Source organism: Haemaphysalis longicornis, unplaced genomic scaffold, assembly GCF_048455015.1.
Source record: "Haemaphysalis longicornis isolate Haplotype H1 unplaced genomic scaffold, Haemaphysalis longicornis Haplotype H1 scaffold_4, whole genome shotgun sequence".
In the NCBI taxonomy this organism is placed as follows: Eukaryota; Metazoa; Arthropoda; class Arachnida; order Ixodida; family Ixodidae; genus Haemaphysalis; species Haemaphysalis longicornis.
In genome coordinates, this window is record NW_027526361.1 from 92306561 (window position 1) to 92323082 (window position 16522).

The following is a 16522-nucleotide window of genomic DNA, read 5'->3' on the forward strand; positions in this document are numbered from 1 at the left end:
CTGCCTTGTGATCGCTAAAGTGCACGGTCAAAGGGTCTTTGAGAAGCATACGCGCGTCACAGTTTCACGTAAAGACCAGATCAACGCAACTCCCGTGAATGGTAGTGGGGCACGTGTCGAAGCCGGCAGAGAGACAATGCATAGAGTGCCTGGTCTGCATGTACTCGACCAGCCACTCGCCACTCTTCTTGCGCACGCCAACGTTGAAGTCTCCAATCAAGACTATGGGGTCAGAGGGTTTGGAGCGCACGCGCACACTTCCCATAGCCGCGTCCAGAAATGCACTCGCATTTACGTCGACGACGACGACGAAGGCAAAACTACGAGGCGCGAGCGCACGTGCGATGACGACGACGACAGCGAAAGAAATGCATTCGCATTTACGACGACGACGAAGGCAGAACTACGAGGCGCGAGCGCACGTGCGCGCGCTCACGTGCGCTCGCGCTGGAGGAATGCAGGCGCACGCCGGCCAACGGAGCAAGACAAACCCCGGCTAATAAATGCATTCGCATTTAAAAGGAACTTAGCAGAACAGAAGGACACCTCTTATCAGTCAAATGCGACAGCCAGCAAAAATTGCCGACATGTCTTGCACGGCAGAAACAATCTGCTTGCTTGCTTACTCTCATAATCTCCCAACAGCCATAGAATCAAATTCACTCAAATTGTTAGCACTATGCCGCTGGCAAAGACCTCTCACTCCACCCATTAAACTTCTCAGAAAAACCCAATCTGACAGCAGTGACTTGTTCTCGGACTAATGCAATGCACAGAGGCTGGTGCATAAACTACCTAACACGAGCAGCTAGAGTGAATCTAACACAGTCTTGGAATACTAACACTCACCTGTCAGCACAAGCACCACTAGTGTTAGTCTGCCGGTAATGGGCAAATTAGGAAACCAGGGAGCACAGTTTTTGTTTGGAAAAAACAGGTTTATTCTCTCTGTTAAATATTTACAGGATGTGGACCAACAAGACCAGAAAGGGTGATAGACCATACAAAAAACTTAACAAGAGATAAAACAGGCTACCGTCACTGAATTCTTTTTGCCCTCCACTCCAGTATCTTCTTCTTAAGCTCTTCGTTCGGAGTCACCATCTCCATGGTCAGGGGAGACCGGTTGAAGGGATCGGTCTGGTCACTGAAAAGATGCACACACACCAACATCAACGAGGCAGCTCATGATGCACTCACATGCAAGCGATTCTTTAAAACACATTTGGTATAGGTGTACGGTTAACTATATCTTGGGCATTTCTCCATTGCTTTTAGGGATTTACTTGATTCTAATGCCCACCTTTCCCCTAAAAAAAAAGACACAAAAGTTGTACTGCTGTTGAAATGGAGTGCAAACAGAAACGGCTACGGCAAGTGGCTATTGTAACCGACATTGCAAGGTGCCTGTATAGCAAAGCGTAAAAAATTCCAAGTACTGCCCCAACAAGTAAAAAGAGCACAGAAACTGTTGCCTAACTCCACAATTCACTCTGCATGATGCCATTTAAGCAAATTTTCTTATTTAGGGGCCTGGCCCACTTTATGTTTCATATACAAATTGATGTCTATAATGAGCCAGATCCAAATGCTGCCCTTGCATTTCAGACTTGAAAAATTAGACGATTTAACAAGGCACATTCAGTGCAGCCTCCAGTACGTAACTTTAACAATTTCCAGTTCCCTTTATTCTCTGCAAGTTTATGGGACTGCACAGTGGCAAGGGGATGCTGACAGGTTATAAATCCCTCAGCTGCATCATGGGAAGAATTTTGAGTTATGTCCCTTTCAAAAATGTCCATTGCAATCGTGACGCAACTGCGCTTACAACGCCTCTAACCAATGACACACACAAAAATCGACGCCCCACCCTTGCTTATTCTGCATCACATCCGGGTCGTTAGCTTTCGGCCAATCGGAGCTCACTCGAAATGGACACAGAATGGACAGAACTGAGAACTCCACTTTAGTGCCAACGAGGGATCGAAGCGAATGGAGTGCACTTTATTTGTGCCGACAGGGAACAGCTGCATGCTGCGATGGCGGGAGCAGTGCTGCAGGCCCACCTGAGCAGGTGCCGTGCAATGGTGGAGCGGTCAATGGTGATGCCCGAGCTTGGCAGCACCACAGGGTCGGCCATGATGGTGCTCATGATGGGGTCCAGGAACTCCTCGGGGGCGTCTCCCGTCGCCTCGTCCTCCTGCTTCTGCTGGGAGGCCGTTTTCTGCAGGGGAGAGGGAGACCAATTGACTTCTCTCTTTACCCAGAGGGAATGAATATTTTGCCCAGCTCAGCAGTTACCAAACGGGGGTGCGAAAAGGCACCTCTAGCATTCGCCACACCCCGACATTCTTCAGTGAACAGTCTTCTCCCCCCACGTTCTTCACTCTCTGCGCGTGAAACCTCAGTGGCGGCGCAGAAAGCCGGCTTCCTCACCACACTGTGCGCATGCTTAAAGGAGCCATGAAGAGAAAACACAAGTTTGGTTCATTCAAAAGATTGCCTTGTTAGAATCATACTGACACCACTTTTAACGTAAACTTCGCTCAAATAAGCTGTATAACTAGGAAAAAATGGAATGGCCATGCGAACCACTAGCTCATTTCCCACAACAGAACCTATGATGTCATACGAGACAGCTCTGCAATTGGCTGAGGGCGGCAAAAGCAAACGCAAATTAGGCAGGGCTTATAAGCTTGCCGAACGAGCTATTTACGCTTAACTTTAGGGCACACCCTTTTTAAAGCTCTAAGAATGGTGGGACAAACAGTGGAAGTTACGAAAGCACACACAGTCATAGAAGTACCGATGCATACTGCTGTCGGTACTGCATGCACTATGCTTCGTTTAGCTGCACAGCACTGAAGGACTTTGGGGTTGTCTCAGACGACACTGGCTGAGTGACGCAAGCGACGATGTCTTACGAGACCGAATTTGTCGAGCGAGCACCATGTTTCACGAAACGATTGCCTCCATGAACGAAAATAAACCAGGTTTAAATACGGTCAAAAATAAACCAAAGGAAGAAAACCACTTGTCAATGTATGGTGGCGCCATCTAAGTTCACTAACAATAAACAAGGCTTTCCAATCGGCTGATGTCATTGCAGACGACGAAAACGCATGGTTTAGTGGGAAAATCAAAATTTTAACCCAAAATAATTTTTCAGTGAATAAAGTATCGTTTGCATTCGGACAAACGCTGGGAGCACTATAAAACACGAAATCTTTCGAATAACACAAACTTGTATTTTGTCTTCATGGCTCATTTAAGTTGGCCTTTTTCCCTCATGGGGGAAAAAAGGAACGAACTACCCACACCATTACAGAACAAGTTATCTTGCAACACTATAAGCATGAGGAAATTGGTTTGACGCATTATCAACATCTCCCTGCCCTTCTACTCTCGTAACTAACTGTGCCACTGCCATTGCAGGAGTAGGCTTCTAAAGCAAAGAAGCAACATAAAAGTTTCAGTGAATAGTATTTTCTTGTTCTGCTATCAAAGTAAGTATGATAACCAGACAGTGCACTTTGCAGAGATACAAATCCTCCCCAGAAGGTTGTTGCTCAATTCAGCAATTCTCAAATATATATGCTTGCCACCAGTAAACTAGCCACCTTTGGCATTGCCGCAAGGTGTGGTAAATTCGACGTTTGAGAGTATTGAAGACCCACGTGCAAGGCAGTGCTCATCCCCCTCAAGAGCTAACACGTACCTTAATTTTTTCTGCCAGTTCACCAACAGCCACTGACAAGGGTGCCTGCATGATCTTCAGGAGAACTTTCTGCGCCTGCGGGAAGAGCTCAGGGCTGGGGGCAGAGAGAGGGGAAAAAAAGACACATGCTTATTAGGCAAACAACAGAAAAAAAAAATAAAATAAAATAAAAGCTCGTAAGCCAAGACTTCATCAAACAGGCTGCTCTCATGGCCGTAGAAAGCATCAAGCGTCAATCTGAAAAGTTGTGAACTCACACAAATGGATGCACATTAATTTGGACATTTGCCCCCAGCAACATCACAATTAGCCGCCACAAATCTGCTCTCAGTGATGAAAATTGTTTCCCTATGATGCACTGTGGTTAAAGGGACACTGAAGTGATTTGTAAACAATGCGGGATTACGAGCGCAAATTGTAGTCCGGAGTCCCTAGGCCCTGTTTCGACCACTCTAAGCGCGTTTAAGCGAATTTATTTAGTAGAAAAATCAATTCGAAAATGCTGTCCTCCTCTCTTTACGCTCGCCCATTTTCTGTGGCGTTTTCGTGTGACGTCAGCAGGAGAGAAGGTGGCAATTGGCTGTGTAACTGCACGGCTCGCCGACCTTCCGCGACCGAGTCAGTCGGCCCAACGTTTAGTCCGCCGGCCGCCGACGGGTCATGGCAATTCGCTCGATCAGTTGAAACTAAGCCACAATATGTTTGGGAATGGACGAATGTGCCTTTCTTTACTTCGTTAGTTTGTACACTGTATCTAGCTCCAAGTCAAGGTCGCTTCACACAAGCGCTGCACAAGCGCACATGCGACGCTTCGCTGACTGGTACGCCAGTAGGAAAATATAAGGCCTCTTAAAGGGGGAGAAGAGTCAGCGAAGTCAACATAGGTACTAAGGAAATAAAATCAACTGATATTTTTATCGTACAGCGTAAAACTAGGGTGCGGGAAGCACTTTTTTGCGCTGGGCGAACAAGCACAGCGGTCAGCAGCACGACTACGCATCTGCGAACGCTTTTCCGTCTACGAAATGCAATCGCTAGACGTGAGCTATTGTGGAAACTCGGGGGACGCTTACTGCACGAGCGCAATACAACAAATAGTCACCTAAGCTGCTTGAAATACTAAAACTAAATAAAAGTGTAAACTGGTTATACATTATATAGTTTATATTTCCATCGTCAGCATCGCCCCCTTTGTAGTCTAGTGGTCTAGAGCGCTAGGTATGTCACTGGAATTATTTTGCCTGTCACAAGTTCGAATCCCCGCGGGTACATGCTTTTTTTTTTTTTAAGTTCACTTTTTCGTTTTTCGCCGATGTTTTCTATACTGGGTTCACCTTTTTTGGGGCCGCAACGTTCATTGCTCCATGAACTAGTCCACAGAACTCGCGCAGGCTGGCACTGGTGCGCTAGCGAGTTCTCGTTGGCGTGCTGTTGCCATATGCACCGACTGCATGCAGGCAGTGGGCCCAGGCCAGAATCAACAGACACTTGGACTGGTGCGAACACGCTTTTTACGATACAGGCATGAGTGAGGCAAGCTCCAAATATGGAGGAAAAGCGCATGCATTTGAGCGTCTGCGGGGACGCGGAGGGCGTTCATGCACTGCGTAGGGCTAAGCCAATGAATGCTACGATTCCAAGCCGTCCTGGGAGGCTTATCTTATGCATTTTACAGTCGACAACATGGCAGAAGCGCGGTACTACGATTACTGTGATATTGAGAATGCCCATCCAACGATGCCATCGGATGTCAAACATGTTGTTTTACAGAACCGAAACCGAAACTTGTTTGATTGCTAACATTGGGCATCGTCCAATCACGGTGCCCCCTCCTCCCAACGTCACAGCTTAGTCGGTCCGGCCGCCGCAAATCGCGCATGGTAGTTTTTCTTCTTTCGCGTTTTGTAAAATAATTATCGATTAGTCAACCGGATAAACGATGAAAAGTGTGCTAATTTGAGCCAGTCTACGCAGTGCAAGCAAAAACGGGAGCTTGAAAAATTCACTTCAGTGTCCCTTTAATTAACTGTCACACTAATGAAACACCCAGCCAACCCCGGCGGCTTCCAAACTGCTGGAGAAGGTAAAATGCCCAAATGCCATTAGAATTTTGTTACTGCAAAGGGCAAGCTAATAAGCTAGAAGCACCGGGAAACAATTTGTAGCAATGCAAATTTTGTTGTAGTCATTCGTTATTGCGGCATTAAATTACCTACCCAATTTACTCGCATAATGATCACACCCCTCCATGGGTCATCAAAAATGAGACACGTTTCTCCCTCACACAATGATCATACCCCGAACTTGCCGCAATACCCACCTGCGATTGATGATGGCTTATACAGTCAAATCTCGTTACTTCGAACCCCACATTAATGGATTTCTCAAATTTACAAATATTCTAAAAATCACCGCGAGATTGCCTATATTTTCAATGTAAAAATATTTCAGAACTACGAATTTCAATATAGTGCACATTTAAGAATAACGCAGTTTATTTTTCCTTATACAATCAAGGAACATCAGTATTATGAATTCGGCTAAAAGTAACAGCACTGCAACTCTCGCGTGAAACAGAAACCGCCAGTTCTCTGTGTATTCCCCGAGTCCAGCAGTTATCATCCTCACCATGTCGAGTGCGAACAGCTAGCGCCACCACAAAGCTGCGGTTTAATGTGCAGTAGCCTAGCAAGTCTAGCCGCGTTTGGCTCTTTTTCTCTCTCGTACTGGGTGTCGGTGGCCGGTCGGTCGTTCTTCACGCTAATCATGTGTGCTGATCGGTATTCCTTTGATGCGGGTGATTTTGCTGTGAAGTTGTGCGAGATACGAAGATAAATGCGGCTAACGAGCAACAAAGCAAAAAAGAAGCAAGAGCAGTCCTCATCTTTGGTGACGATGACGACGCGAAGGAAGATGACGATACAGCAGCTTTGAAGTGAGTGCAACATTTTTATTCGAATTTGCCTGTCTGCGCACGCGTCAACTGCTAACGCACGTCATTTTCACTGCTAGGTTGGAGCACCGGCTTATAATCGCCAGTTTTTCATTACAACGATATTTCAAAAGAACGAACAATTTTCGGTGGTCTCGCACGATTCGTTATATCGAGGTTTGACTGTAGCCGTCGAGTGCCATATGACAAAACTTAGATTAACTTGGACCTCGCCCCATGAACGCACTGCCTCACCTGTAGGACCTGCCGTCCCTGGACACGGCGATGCAGAAGGCCTGCGCGGTCTCCGAGTCGGCAGAGCCCAGGTTGGTGTAGATCTTGCAGATGTTCTGCACCAGCTCCTGGGGCTTGAACTCGTACTCGCTGAAGTCCTTCACCTTCAGGTTCTTCTTCTGGGGGCCAACCTGCAGGCGCGCAAGGAGGAGAGGCCACGCGAAGAGTTGCAATGCAGGCGTGCACGCAACGGCACACAGAACTTTCTGTAGCCCCTTATTTCAACACAGGGCTGAAGCTTTGAGTGAACTCACAACTTCCCTCGCTACTAAACAGGGGTGGACAAGGAGGCGGCTGGGTGACAAGCCACTGTTCCTCGTGAGGGAAACTGATGCATTACCTAGTGGAAAGGGTACTGGAATCGGGGCCCTCCTTTCCCCCTCAACCCTAGCAACCTGTCATGCTCAATGAGCCTGATCACGGCTGTTCCAGCTAACCCAGGAGGATTGCCATATTCTAGAGGACGTCTAGAGGATGTCTGAGGGGAAGGGAGAAGATTCTTGCCAGGTGCAGGAGGAAGTAGTTGAGCATGGTGGCGATGCGGTCCACCATGGTCGGGTGGCAGAAGATGGAGGACACCTCGGCCGTGAGGCGCGCTAGCGTACGGATGGTCTCGGTGCCCATGACATTGTGGAAGTGTGCCAGCATGCCCAGGTGCTGCAGGTTGGCCTCGGCTGCCTGTGCCCCGGGCTGCTGCTGCTGCTGACGACCCTGCTGCAGCTCCCGCAGACGGCTCATGTACTGGGGGCAGAGAGGGAAGAGGAGGGAACAGAAGCCGGTTTGTCTTTCTTTTTCAGGGCTCATTGGCACGTTGGAAACCATAAAATCGCTTCCTTATCTCCTGGCGCAAGATTGCTTTCAACATTGTAAACGCCATTGCAGACATCAGTGAGTTTCCCCCTCCCCACTCCCTTGACATAACGATACCGGCACAACTGGCTACGGAGAAAAAAATCTTTTGAGCTTTTAATGTTTCGTCTACGCAAGCGACAGGCGTAGCGCACAGGCAGAACAGCAAGGATAGCAGCACAGCAGCTTCAGTTAGCACTGCTGCTGCAACGGCGGTAGAAGTGCACAGGAGAGACGTTGCAGCAAGCTGTGCATTTCCCCACTAAGACGACTGCACTAAACCTTGAGCAAAGTGGCAACTAGAATGTAAACTTGCACTCCACATCCCCGCTGACACCTCAACTGAGCTGCGCACTTCGAGTTAGCCGCACGCTAGCAAAGCAAGAGGGGCAACTCACCGACAGTGCCTCGTCGAGCAGGAAGATGGCGTCATTGATGAGCAAGTTGATGAACCTCAGGAAGAGCGGAGGTGTGGAGCACTCAATGTTGGCCTCAGCTTCAGCCGCCAGGCTCTGCAGGTTAGGGAATGGGCAGGGCTGAGAGATGCCTCTCTGTCCTACACTCGGAAATGCAGCCCCAATAGCTCAACGACTATTCAAATGTGACTCCACACATGACAAACCAGTCACTGACCAGTACATGTTAATCCTTTATGGTCACAACTGCACAAAAACAAAATCAGCAGCATTTTCCACACAGTCACTGCCATGCATATGCACCCACTGCTTCACATTTAGAAAACTGGGGCACACAGGAAAGGTATATCAAGGGCATCATAATTTATATAATAATTCTTATTTTATTGAATAGCGTCACACTTAAAGATAAGAAATAACACAAACATGCGCACATGTTTTTCTGAACACCATGACTGTGAAAGGGTTACGTAACTACAATTCACTGCCTAGGCACCACTCACTGCAAAGCCGTCAATGATGCCTAGTTTTCCACAGTGATAACTAAAGAAACAGAATTTTGTCACAAAGGTTTGAAGCCAACACCAGCAGTTCTATTTTGACGGTAACCCCCAGTTACGTCCCTGCCATTAGTAGTTGTTTTACTGGGTACACATAAAATGCTGCTTGTTAGTCAGAAAAAAAGAAGAGAGAGGAATCGACAGAGCTTCTACTCTAACCAATGAGTTTTATTTTAGTTCAATTCAAATGATTCCCACACGGTCAACAACCAACTCTTAACAGAAACACATTTCATGACCTTTCAGTTATCTGCAAGTTTCAAATAAACGTCGGTAACCCATTCGTGTTTTTTTTTCTTTAAGGACATTATGTCACCTCATTGCGGGCATTATATATACCCTCAGTCAGGTTCAAGAAATTGGTTGTTGACAGTACGTTTCATATTCAAATTACACAACACAAACACCAGAAAACGCCACAGACGAACATGGGGCATTGCCCCCCATTATTAGCAGCAGCACGAAATAAGGCAAACCGTGTGAATAAAGAACGACAGCATTTCAGTAGAAAGGCACCAAAAGCCTGGGATATGGTTCTCACCCAGGATTATGCGAACAACGGGAAAGAAGATAACCACCGGTTCCTTTTTTGCCAGAAAAAGGAACACTTACACCCACATAAAAAAAAATGTCCAGTGCACAGACACGGGCCGCATCTCTGCATTTCACCAAAACGGTAGACATACAACACTCAAATTGGGTTAGAGTTGCGAGCAGTCCTGGTAGTAGATGAGAGGAGTTAAAAAAAATGTAATGTGTGGAAGCTTCTTAGCTTTGGTGGGGACCGCTCTGGTGTTTTGACAATCCCTCCCATTTGGTGGCACCTGCACTGGTCCTCGGCCATTGTCTTGGCCTCCCGTGGTGATCCGCATTGGAGCCAATGCTTTCCTTGGAGCCTCTAGCCAACCAGACCCGAGTTGTTGCCTACACACAACTCCTCTACGGAAGACTTATTTTAACGACCTAGGCACCGTGGCGTTTACTCACAACACGTGGCCAAAAAAAAAAAAAAAAAAAAAAAAAGCTAGTTAGTCTCCTTTTCAGCATTAACTGAAAGGTGACGAACAAAACTGCAGTATGCTTCCATAACACTTCCCCTTTGGCAGAGCAGCAGAGCGGGATTCCAATGCAACAATTTAAGCGGAAACCCTTGCACTGGGTTTCATTCCTGGAAAGGGCAAGAGGTTAACGTAATGATGGCTACATACATATGGCTTCCGGTTATTTGAACGCATTCAATGCATGGCCCACAGTTTCTGTAGAGATCTTGTGAACTTTTCTCAGCAAGAGCGGCCTACAAATTTTACCACTCCAACGAATAGACCTGAAGAGAGAATAAAGTCATGAAAAAGAGAAATAGTATGTTCTCGTGACCCACCTTACAAACAGTTTAATCTTTCATCATCGAATACTTGTGGTCTGAAAATTTAATCGATGACAGTACTAGTACCATACTGCAGCTTGGGCTAGCTGCTTTGAATTGCTGTTTATGCATTGCACAGGCTGAAATATTCAAAGAAATTATATATGTTTATGATTCCAAGGGGCTGCTTTTCTATATGGCATGCTTGTTATGAGAGCACCGATAGTTTGTTGTCGCTAACCTAGAATAACTAACCTAAAGTGTTGCAGTTTGCACATGTTTCCCAATACAGTAAAATCTCGATGATACGAATCTCGCGGGACCGCGAAAAATATTCGTATCATCCGAAATTCGTATGAACCAAGACCACAAAATTGAGCACTAAAAAAAGTTTTCATTTGTTTCATTTCTTACTCTCGCGTGAAGAAATCCGTGGCGTTTTTCTGCTTTTTTTTAACCTCCATGTTGCCGAGCGCGCCTTTCTGGACTTTCGTCTCCTCACTCGCCGTGCCCGAGCTCACTACAGGAGCATTTTTGCACGCGATTCGTGCGCGTCAGCGTTGCGCGTGCGTTTCGCGAGCAGAAAACAATAGCCCGGCAGTTCCTGGAGAAAAGAGGAGAGAGAGAGCCCATACGTCGCTTGCTAGCCCGGCAGCTAGGCGCCTCGCTGGCTCGTTCGTATCATCCGCCTGGCCGCACAGGTTCGTTCGTAAGAGCCGAAATTCTTCACATTGCAAACAGTACAATTTCGCTGGGACTTATCAGAAATTCGTATCACCCAGAATCGTATCATCGAAATTCCACTCTATAGGACATGCTGTAATTTTGAATTTTGTTGTCATGGTATCTCAAGAGGCAGGTGGATTTATCCTCACAATGCTGGATATGGACCCAAACCTAAAATCTTATAGTATTCCACACAACTAAAGCCAGCTCAGATGTATGTAACAGTGCATTCCTTTGGCTGCACTTTCCCACATTGCTACCACTGCCAACAGAACATGTCACTGGGACCACTCCAAAACAACCTGCTTAGTTGGGGGCACACCAGGCATCCTGAGCTGGGCAATAACTGTAAAAGTTAATTTTTTGATAACAACCCCAAGCATTACTGGCACAGAAAACTATTTAAAGTAGAGGCAGTGAACACTGGGGACAGCTGAGCAAGGGCACGCTACCAGCACCGCTTGCAGCAGCACTCCAGCCCCTTTCAAACGCAGCGAGAGCGCACTGGTTACCTTCATCTTGTTGCGGTGTCCCGGCATGTTCCACAGGTGCTCGAGCACAGTGTACATGGGCCGCCGGTAGTGGAACTTCTGCTCAAAGGTCACGCTCTGGCCCGTCATCTCGATGCTCACAAACACGTGCAGCAGCGTGGGCGACAGCTCCAGCGCAAACGGGTGCGACACAAACAGCCGCTTCCGGTTGTTGCTGCCAATGAAACGGGGGATCTCTTTTACTCTCTCTCCACAACACCTGCTAACACAGCAGCTACCTACTTTGCCCACAGAAGTAAACACATGAGCCCCGACGTAACTCTAGAGATGTGGGGCCTCACTTCATTCGAGTGGGAATTCATTGCTGTTTCATATAACGGCATAACTGTGGCAACATGACAGGCATAGCCTGCTAATGACCGCACCTCGGGTGTCATAGAAATATGGCCACTATAGGCTTAAAAAATTGGGCCAATCAATGGATAGGGCTTAATCCCATCCTGCTTTCACATTACTGGTTCCACAAAAAACTCTTGCGGTCTCCTACCCCAATCTCAAGCCCTCTAGTGCTTCATAGGTTATTAGCGGACGCTATCGGCCATGCGAAACATGTAAAGGAACGCTCTAAGCGCGACTGCTTGCCAAGCGGCTGCAATCGAAATGCTTGTCACACACATGGGACGTGTTACACTCACAAGGGCACAATGCCGGTATAGGTGTCGTCTTCTGTGGAGGTCATGAGGACCTCGAGCATCTCGGCTAGGCGTGCCCGCAGGTGCGGGTTGTTCATGCGCTGGGGGCTCCCCATGAACACCAGCACCAGGGTCATCAGGTGCTCCAGGTCCTGCCCGACAAACTGGAACACCGCACAACACAGCAAGCCAAATCAGGCAATACAATCAAATCTGGAAGAAACAAAATTCAATGCCACAAAACTACTGATGTAATGACACATGTAAATTGATCTAAGTGTAGGCAACCTCTATGCAACAAAGTTTCATTTGCCTTTGCTTTTGCTTGCTTTTAGTACTGCACTGCTACTGGGTTACCCTATGTTCAGAACAAAGATTGCAGAGGGGGCTTTCCCACCAAATGCCCAGACTAAGATCGATCCGCGTCCTTTTGGAAACCAAGTTGGCATCACCTGCTGGAGGGGCTTTTCACTTAATCCTGGCATAGTGTCAGTGTTAAGCTACGTGCAAATGACACCACAAACAATGAAGCATTGCGGTCCCATTTGAATTTCAATTGACACGAGCCAGAATTCAGCGACGAATTGAGATGCCATTCATTGGCTCTACAGTGAATCCAGGGACTCCCGTTACGAGAGACAAGCATTGGTATGCACGAAAAGTGCAAATAATGTACTGCAAGCCAGATGAAATTGTCTGAGCAACTTTGATGGCTACATTTCCTGAGCTTCTTTTTTTCACGATGATCTAAGAGGTGTAAAAAATCAGTTTCAAGGGGATGCAAATATCAGATTTTTGACAGCACTATTATTACAAGCACTAAATTAATTTGTCCCCTTATTTCTACATGTGCAAAGGATAACTGCTCTCTTTAATTTCTTAAAGCACTCAAACAGCCTCAAACTTGTTTTTAGAATGTGAAAAGTCCTGCCAGTATCCCATAGGAGTGCATGTTGTGCTGTGAAGCCACATAGGTGATAATTATGATTATTTGTAGTTTTAGAAAATTTAAGAAGCTCAAGTACTTTGTGTCGCGAAATTTGGGTCCCTCCATGGCTGTCTTTTTCGCTCGCCATATTGGGACCCAGCGGGTGGATGCCGGCGGAGTAGGAATGTCTTCGCCACCATTTCGGCCCACAGGTCAGTGGGCCATGTGTTTCGGTGAGAGAGGGGCGAGAGTGCCGCGGCCAACGGAAGTCCCAACCGCGTGGTTCTCGGAAGACGCACTGTCCGAAAGACTGTGTGCTCGGTGCAGCGCGGGGTTCGCAACTTGCGGGGAGAAGGAAGTGAGAAGTGGCGGTGGAAGGTCGTGCGGTTGTGACGCGGCGGCCGGTTTGGATGGCTGCAGTGTAGCCCCGAGTGCGATGACAGCAGCGACTTTGGGCACCGAGAGTTCCCCTCAAGGAGGGGACTGTGCGCGGCCCAGGTGAACCCAAATTGCGTCGCCGATCAACGGGACTCACTGCAGACGACCGGCGGACCGGCGCATCTTCCCCGGCGAGACCACCGACCAAACCGAGCTAAGGCATCCTCCCCTTTTCCACTCTTCTGCAGATTCTAAAATCGCCCTCTCTATTATCTTCGTCCTTCACATAGACTCCGCGGACTTGATTATCTTCCTTTCTTAGTGTACCGTGTTGTGTGTACGGGTGTGTGTGTGTGTCTAGCGGGCCTATTGTTAGAGTAGTTGGGGGAAGCTCCCCAGCCCGCCTATTGTCTGCCTTTCTCCTCCTCTCGTGTTACGGTCGCCTGTTTCCTGAGCCAAGCTTCTTTTTCTTTGCCTGTATTACCCTCTGTGTCAGTCTGTATTTCCTGTGTGTGTGGATGAAGTAAATGTGCTTTGTTTTAAAACGGTTATCCCGTGCCCCGTCTCGTGCCTCACTACCAGTGGCCAATCGGGCGTGGACCTATCGCTGGTTAGCAGGTCGGAACCACATTCTTGAATTCGCACGTAGGGGGGAGTTGTTTGTCGCTCCTCCTGTCCGAGACATCGGACCCTAAATTACCTCGTGCAATTTTGTGACACCTTGAACTATACACAAAAGTGCACAGGAACTACATTTGAATCATGCACACTTTAACTGGTCATGAGAAGTTCTCAGTACTGGTTCACCATTAACTACTTCTTGCAGTTTCTAAAATAAGAATGCTCTATTAGTTCTCACAAGCTGCCTGTTGTAACAAACCACTACAAAACTTCACAAAGCCACAACTGACATTTTATCAACAATCAGAGAACAGAGAACAAACTAGAAGAAAGTAGAGTAGAAGATATCACAGTTCAAATGAAGAAAAAGAAATGGACTTGGGCTGGAAACTTGGGCGAAATGACAACCGGTGGACTACAAGGGTGACAGAGTGGATACCGAGAGAAAGGCCTAGAAGAAGGGGATGGCCAATTACTCGATGGAGGGACGAAAAAAGGACTTTCGGAGGCAAAAAATGGACTCTAGCGCCGCGGAACAGGAGCGGTTGGAGGTCGATGGGGTGGCCTCCATCCTGCAGTGTACCTAGTGGGCTGTCGTTGATGATGATGACTTTTTCACTTTGCACAATAGCGCCACTCAATTGTGATAGTAAACATCCCAATCATGCCGCTAACAGCCCCACTTTATCCTCACTGATTTCACAAGCTGTGTGCCTCGTACACCTAACAAACTGCTCAAAATCTCCACTGCATTCAAGATTACAGTTACACTTTCCCTAGTGTTCAGCCCAAAGGTCACAATTTTTCTCGCAGGCCAACCCAAAGCCCTAGTACTTGTCCTGCTTCGCTTCTCTAAAAGTATCCTACAGCTGACCAGGTCAGGGACGAACACATGAGATCTGGATGAAGAAAATGAGTGCTTTGGTCCTGCCCGCTGTCCCAACAAAAGGAAAAGGAAAAAGGGGAGGAGAGAGGAGTGGGCCTTGCGGCACACCACCCACCTCAAGGCTGCGCTCGCTGAACCGCTTGACAAAGACGATGCAGTCGCAGATGTTCTCGACGACAAATTCGGGCACCAAGGCAAGCCGGGCGTTGCCGTGCTCAGGAAAGGGTAGTGCCAGAGGCTGGAATGCGCCCACATCTTCGGCTGTGGCCACGTGGCACAGCCAGGTCGCTGAGGCAACGTGGAAGCGCAGCATCTGCTCCAGGGACGAGGGCTCCAGCAGGGCTGCCTTCAGGGACAGGAAACGTGTCATACCTGTAAGGAGAGAACAGGCGGGGGCTCAGTTGTAGCCAGCCTGTCGTCGTCTATTTCGCAAAAGGCAACGCAGACTGTTTTTCTGTTTTTTCTGCACATTTTTCATGCTCTGATTCACTAAAGCTTAACTCAAACTCCTCACCAAGAACCTCATCTCCAGAAGGAAGAATATTCACAGTGTGAAGTGTGGGTTTCAGTGTATGGGCGACTTGAAGGACTAAAACAGCCTGACAGCCATTAACACATTGTTTGTCTAGTGATAGTGCCGTATTTAGTTATTCCTACATAACATACTGCTTTGTTTGCACAAATTTCTTTTTTTTGGACGGTATGAAATGTGTTATAATGATGTGAAGGTGGTGAAGGAGAGAATCACACTTTCAGGTTGCCTGTATCTAAACAGTCAAGGTGTCTTTTACAGCTCAAAAAAACAACCGAGAAGCTACATTTGATTGATTGTAGGGTTTAACGCGCCGACGCAACGCAGGCGATGAGGCGCGCCGTAGTGGAGGACTCCGGATTAATTTTGACCACCTGGGGATCTTTAACGTGCGCCGAAATCTCGTACACACGGGCGTTTTTGCTTTTCGCCTCCATCAGAAAAGCGACCGCCGCGGCCGGGAATTGAACCCGCGACCTCGTGCTCAGCAGCGCAACGCCTTAGCCACTGAGCCACCGCGGCGGGTCCGAGAAGCTACAGATGGGTCAATTATCCGGGGAAGTTACCCCATCAACAGAAAACCTGCGGGTTATTCCCTTGGCTGGCCGTTTGAACAAAGAAGGGCATTGGGGTGCCCTTCAGGGCAATGGATGTGACAACTCATGTAAAAAAAACAAGGGAAAGAGGTGCAAGCCACAACATGCGTGTAAGGAAAGGTATAAGCGAAAGCAAGGATAGCTAAAAAGAAAAAAAAAAGACACTTTACCTTTCTCCATGTTTTCTTGCAATCTGCGGCCCACCTCTGAGTTCTCACCACCTTGTGCACGAGTCTCCTCATAAACTCTGCAAACAGACAAGAAAAACATGTACTGCACCATCCCTTTCGGGTTCTCAAACAAGCTGGTATTGTGAAAGGGAAAATAAAGGCCTTACAAATTTTTAAAACATTTAATTAGGCTATTTGCTAAAAGTTGGCATGCAGATCTAACGGTGAATGGAAATTTGAAATCGACAAATTGATTTCAGGTATCTTATCCAAAAAAAGGTGTGGTTAAATACCTAATTCTAACCAGATACAGTAAAACCTCTTTACAAGTGACACTCAGGGGACCTGGGAAACATATCTCTTGTAACCA

General features: G+C 47.4%; 1 protein-coding gene across 4 annotated transcripts in view; it reads right to left on the reverse strand.

The window, feature by feature from the left end:
• Positions 1–917: 917 nt before the first annotated feature.
• Ube4a (Ubiquitination factor E4A) overlaps positions 918–16522 on the reverse strand; it is a 29820-nt gene continuing 14215 nt past the window's right edge. For all 4 annotated transcript variants that reach the window (XM_077707283.1, XM_077707282.1, XM_077707284.1 and 1 more), the window contains exons 11-20: positions 16153–16229; positions 14970–15226; positions 12045–12205; positions 11371–11563; positions 8192–8305; positions 7449–7685; positions 6906–7075; positions 3719–3812; positions 2067–2224; positions 918–1147 (exon numbers count right to left, since the gene is read on the reverse strand). In XM_077707283.1, the coding sequence (XP_077563409.1) occupies positions 1039–1147; positions 2067–2224; positions 3719–3812; positions 6906–7075; positions 7449–7685; positions 8192–8305; positions 11371–11563; positions 12045–12205; positions 14970–15226; positions 16153–16229 (1570 nt within the window). In that variant the 3' untranslated portion in view covers positions 918–1038. The remainder of the gene's footprint in view (positions 1148–2066; positions 2225–3718; positions 3813–6905; positions 7076–7448; positions 7686–8191; positions 8306–11370; positions 11564–12044; positions 12206–14969; positions 15227–16152; positions 16230–16522) is intronic.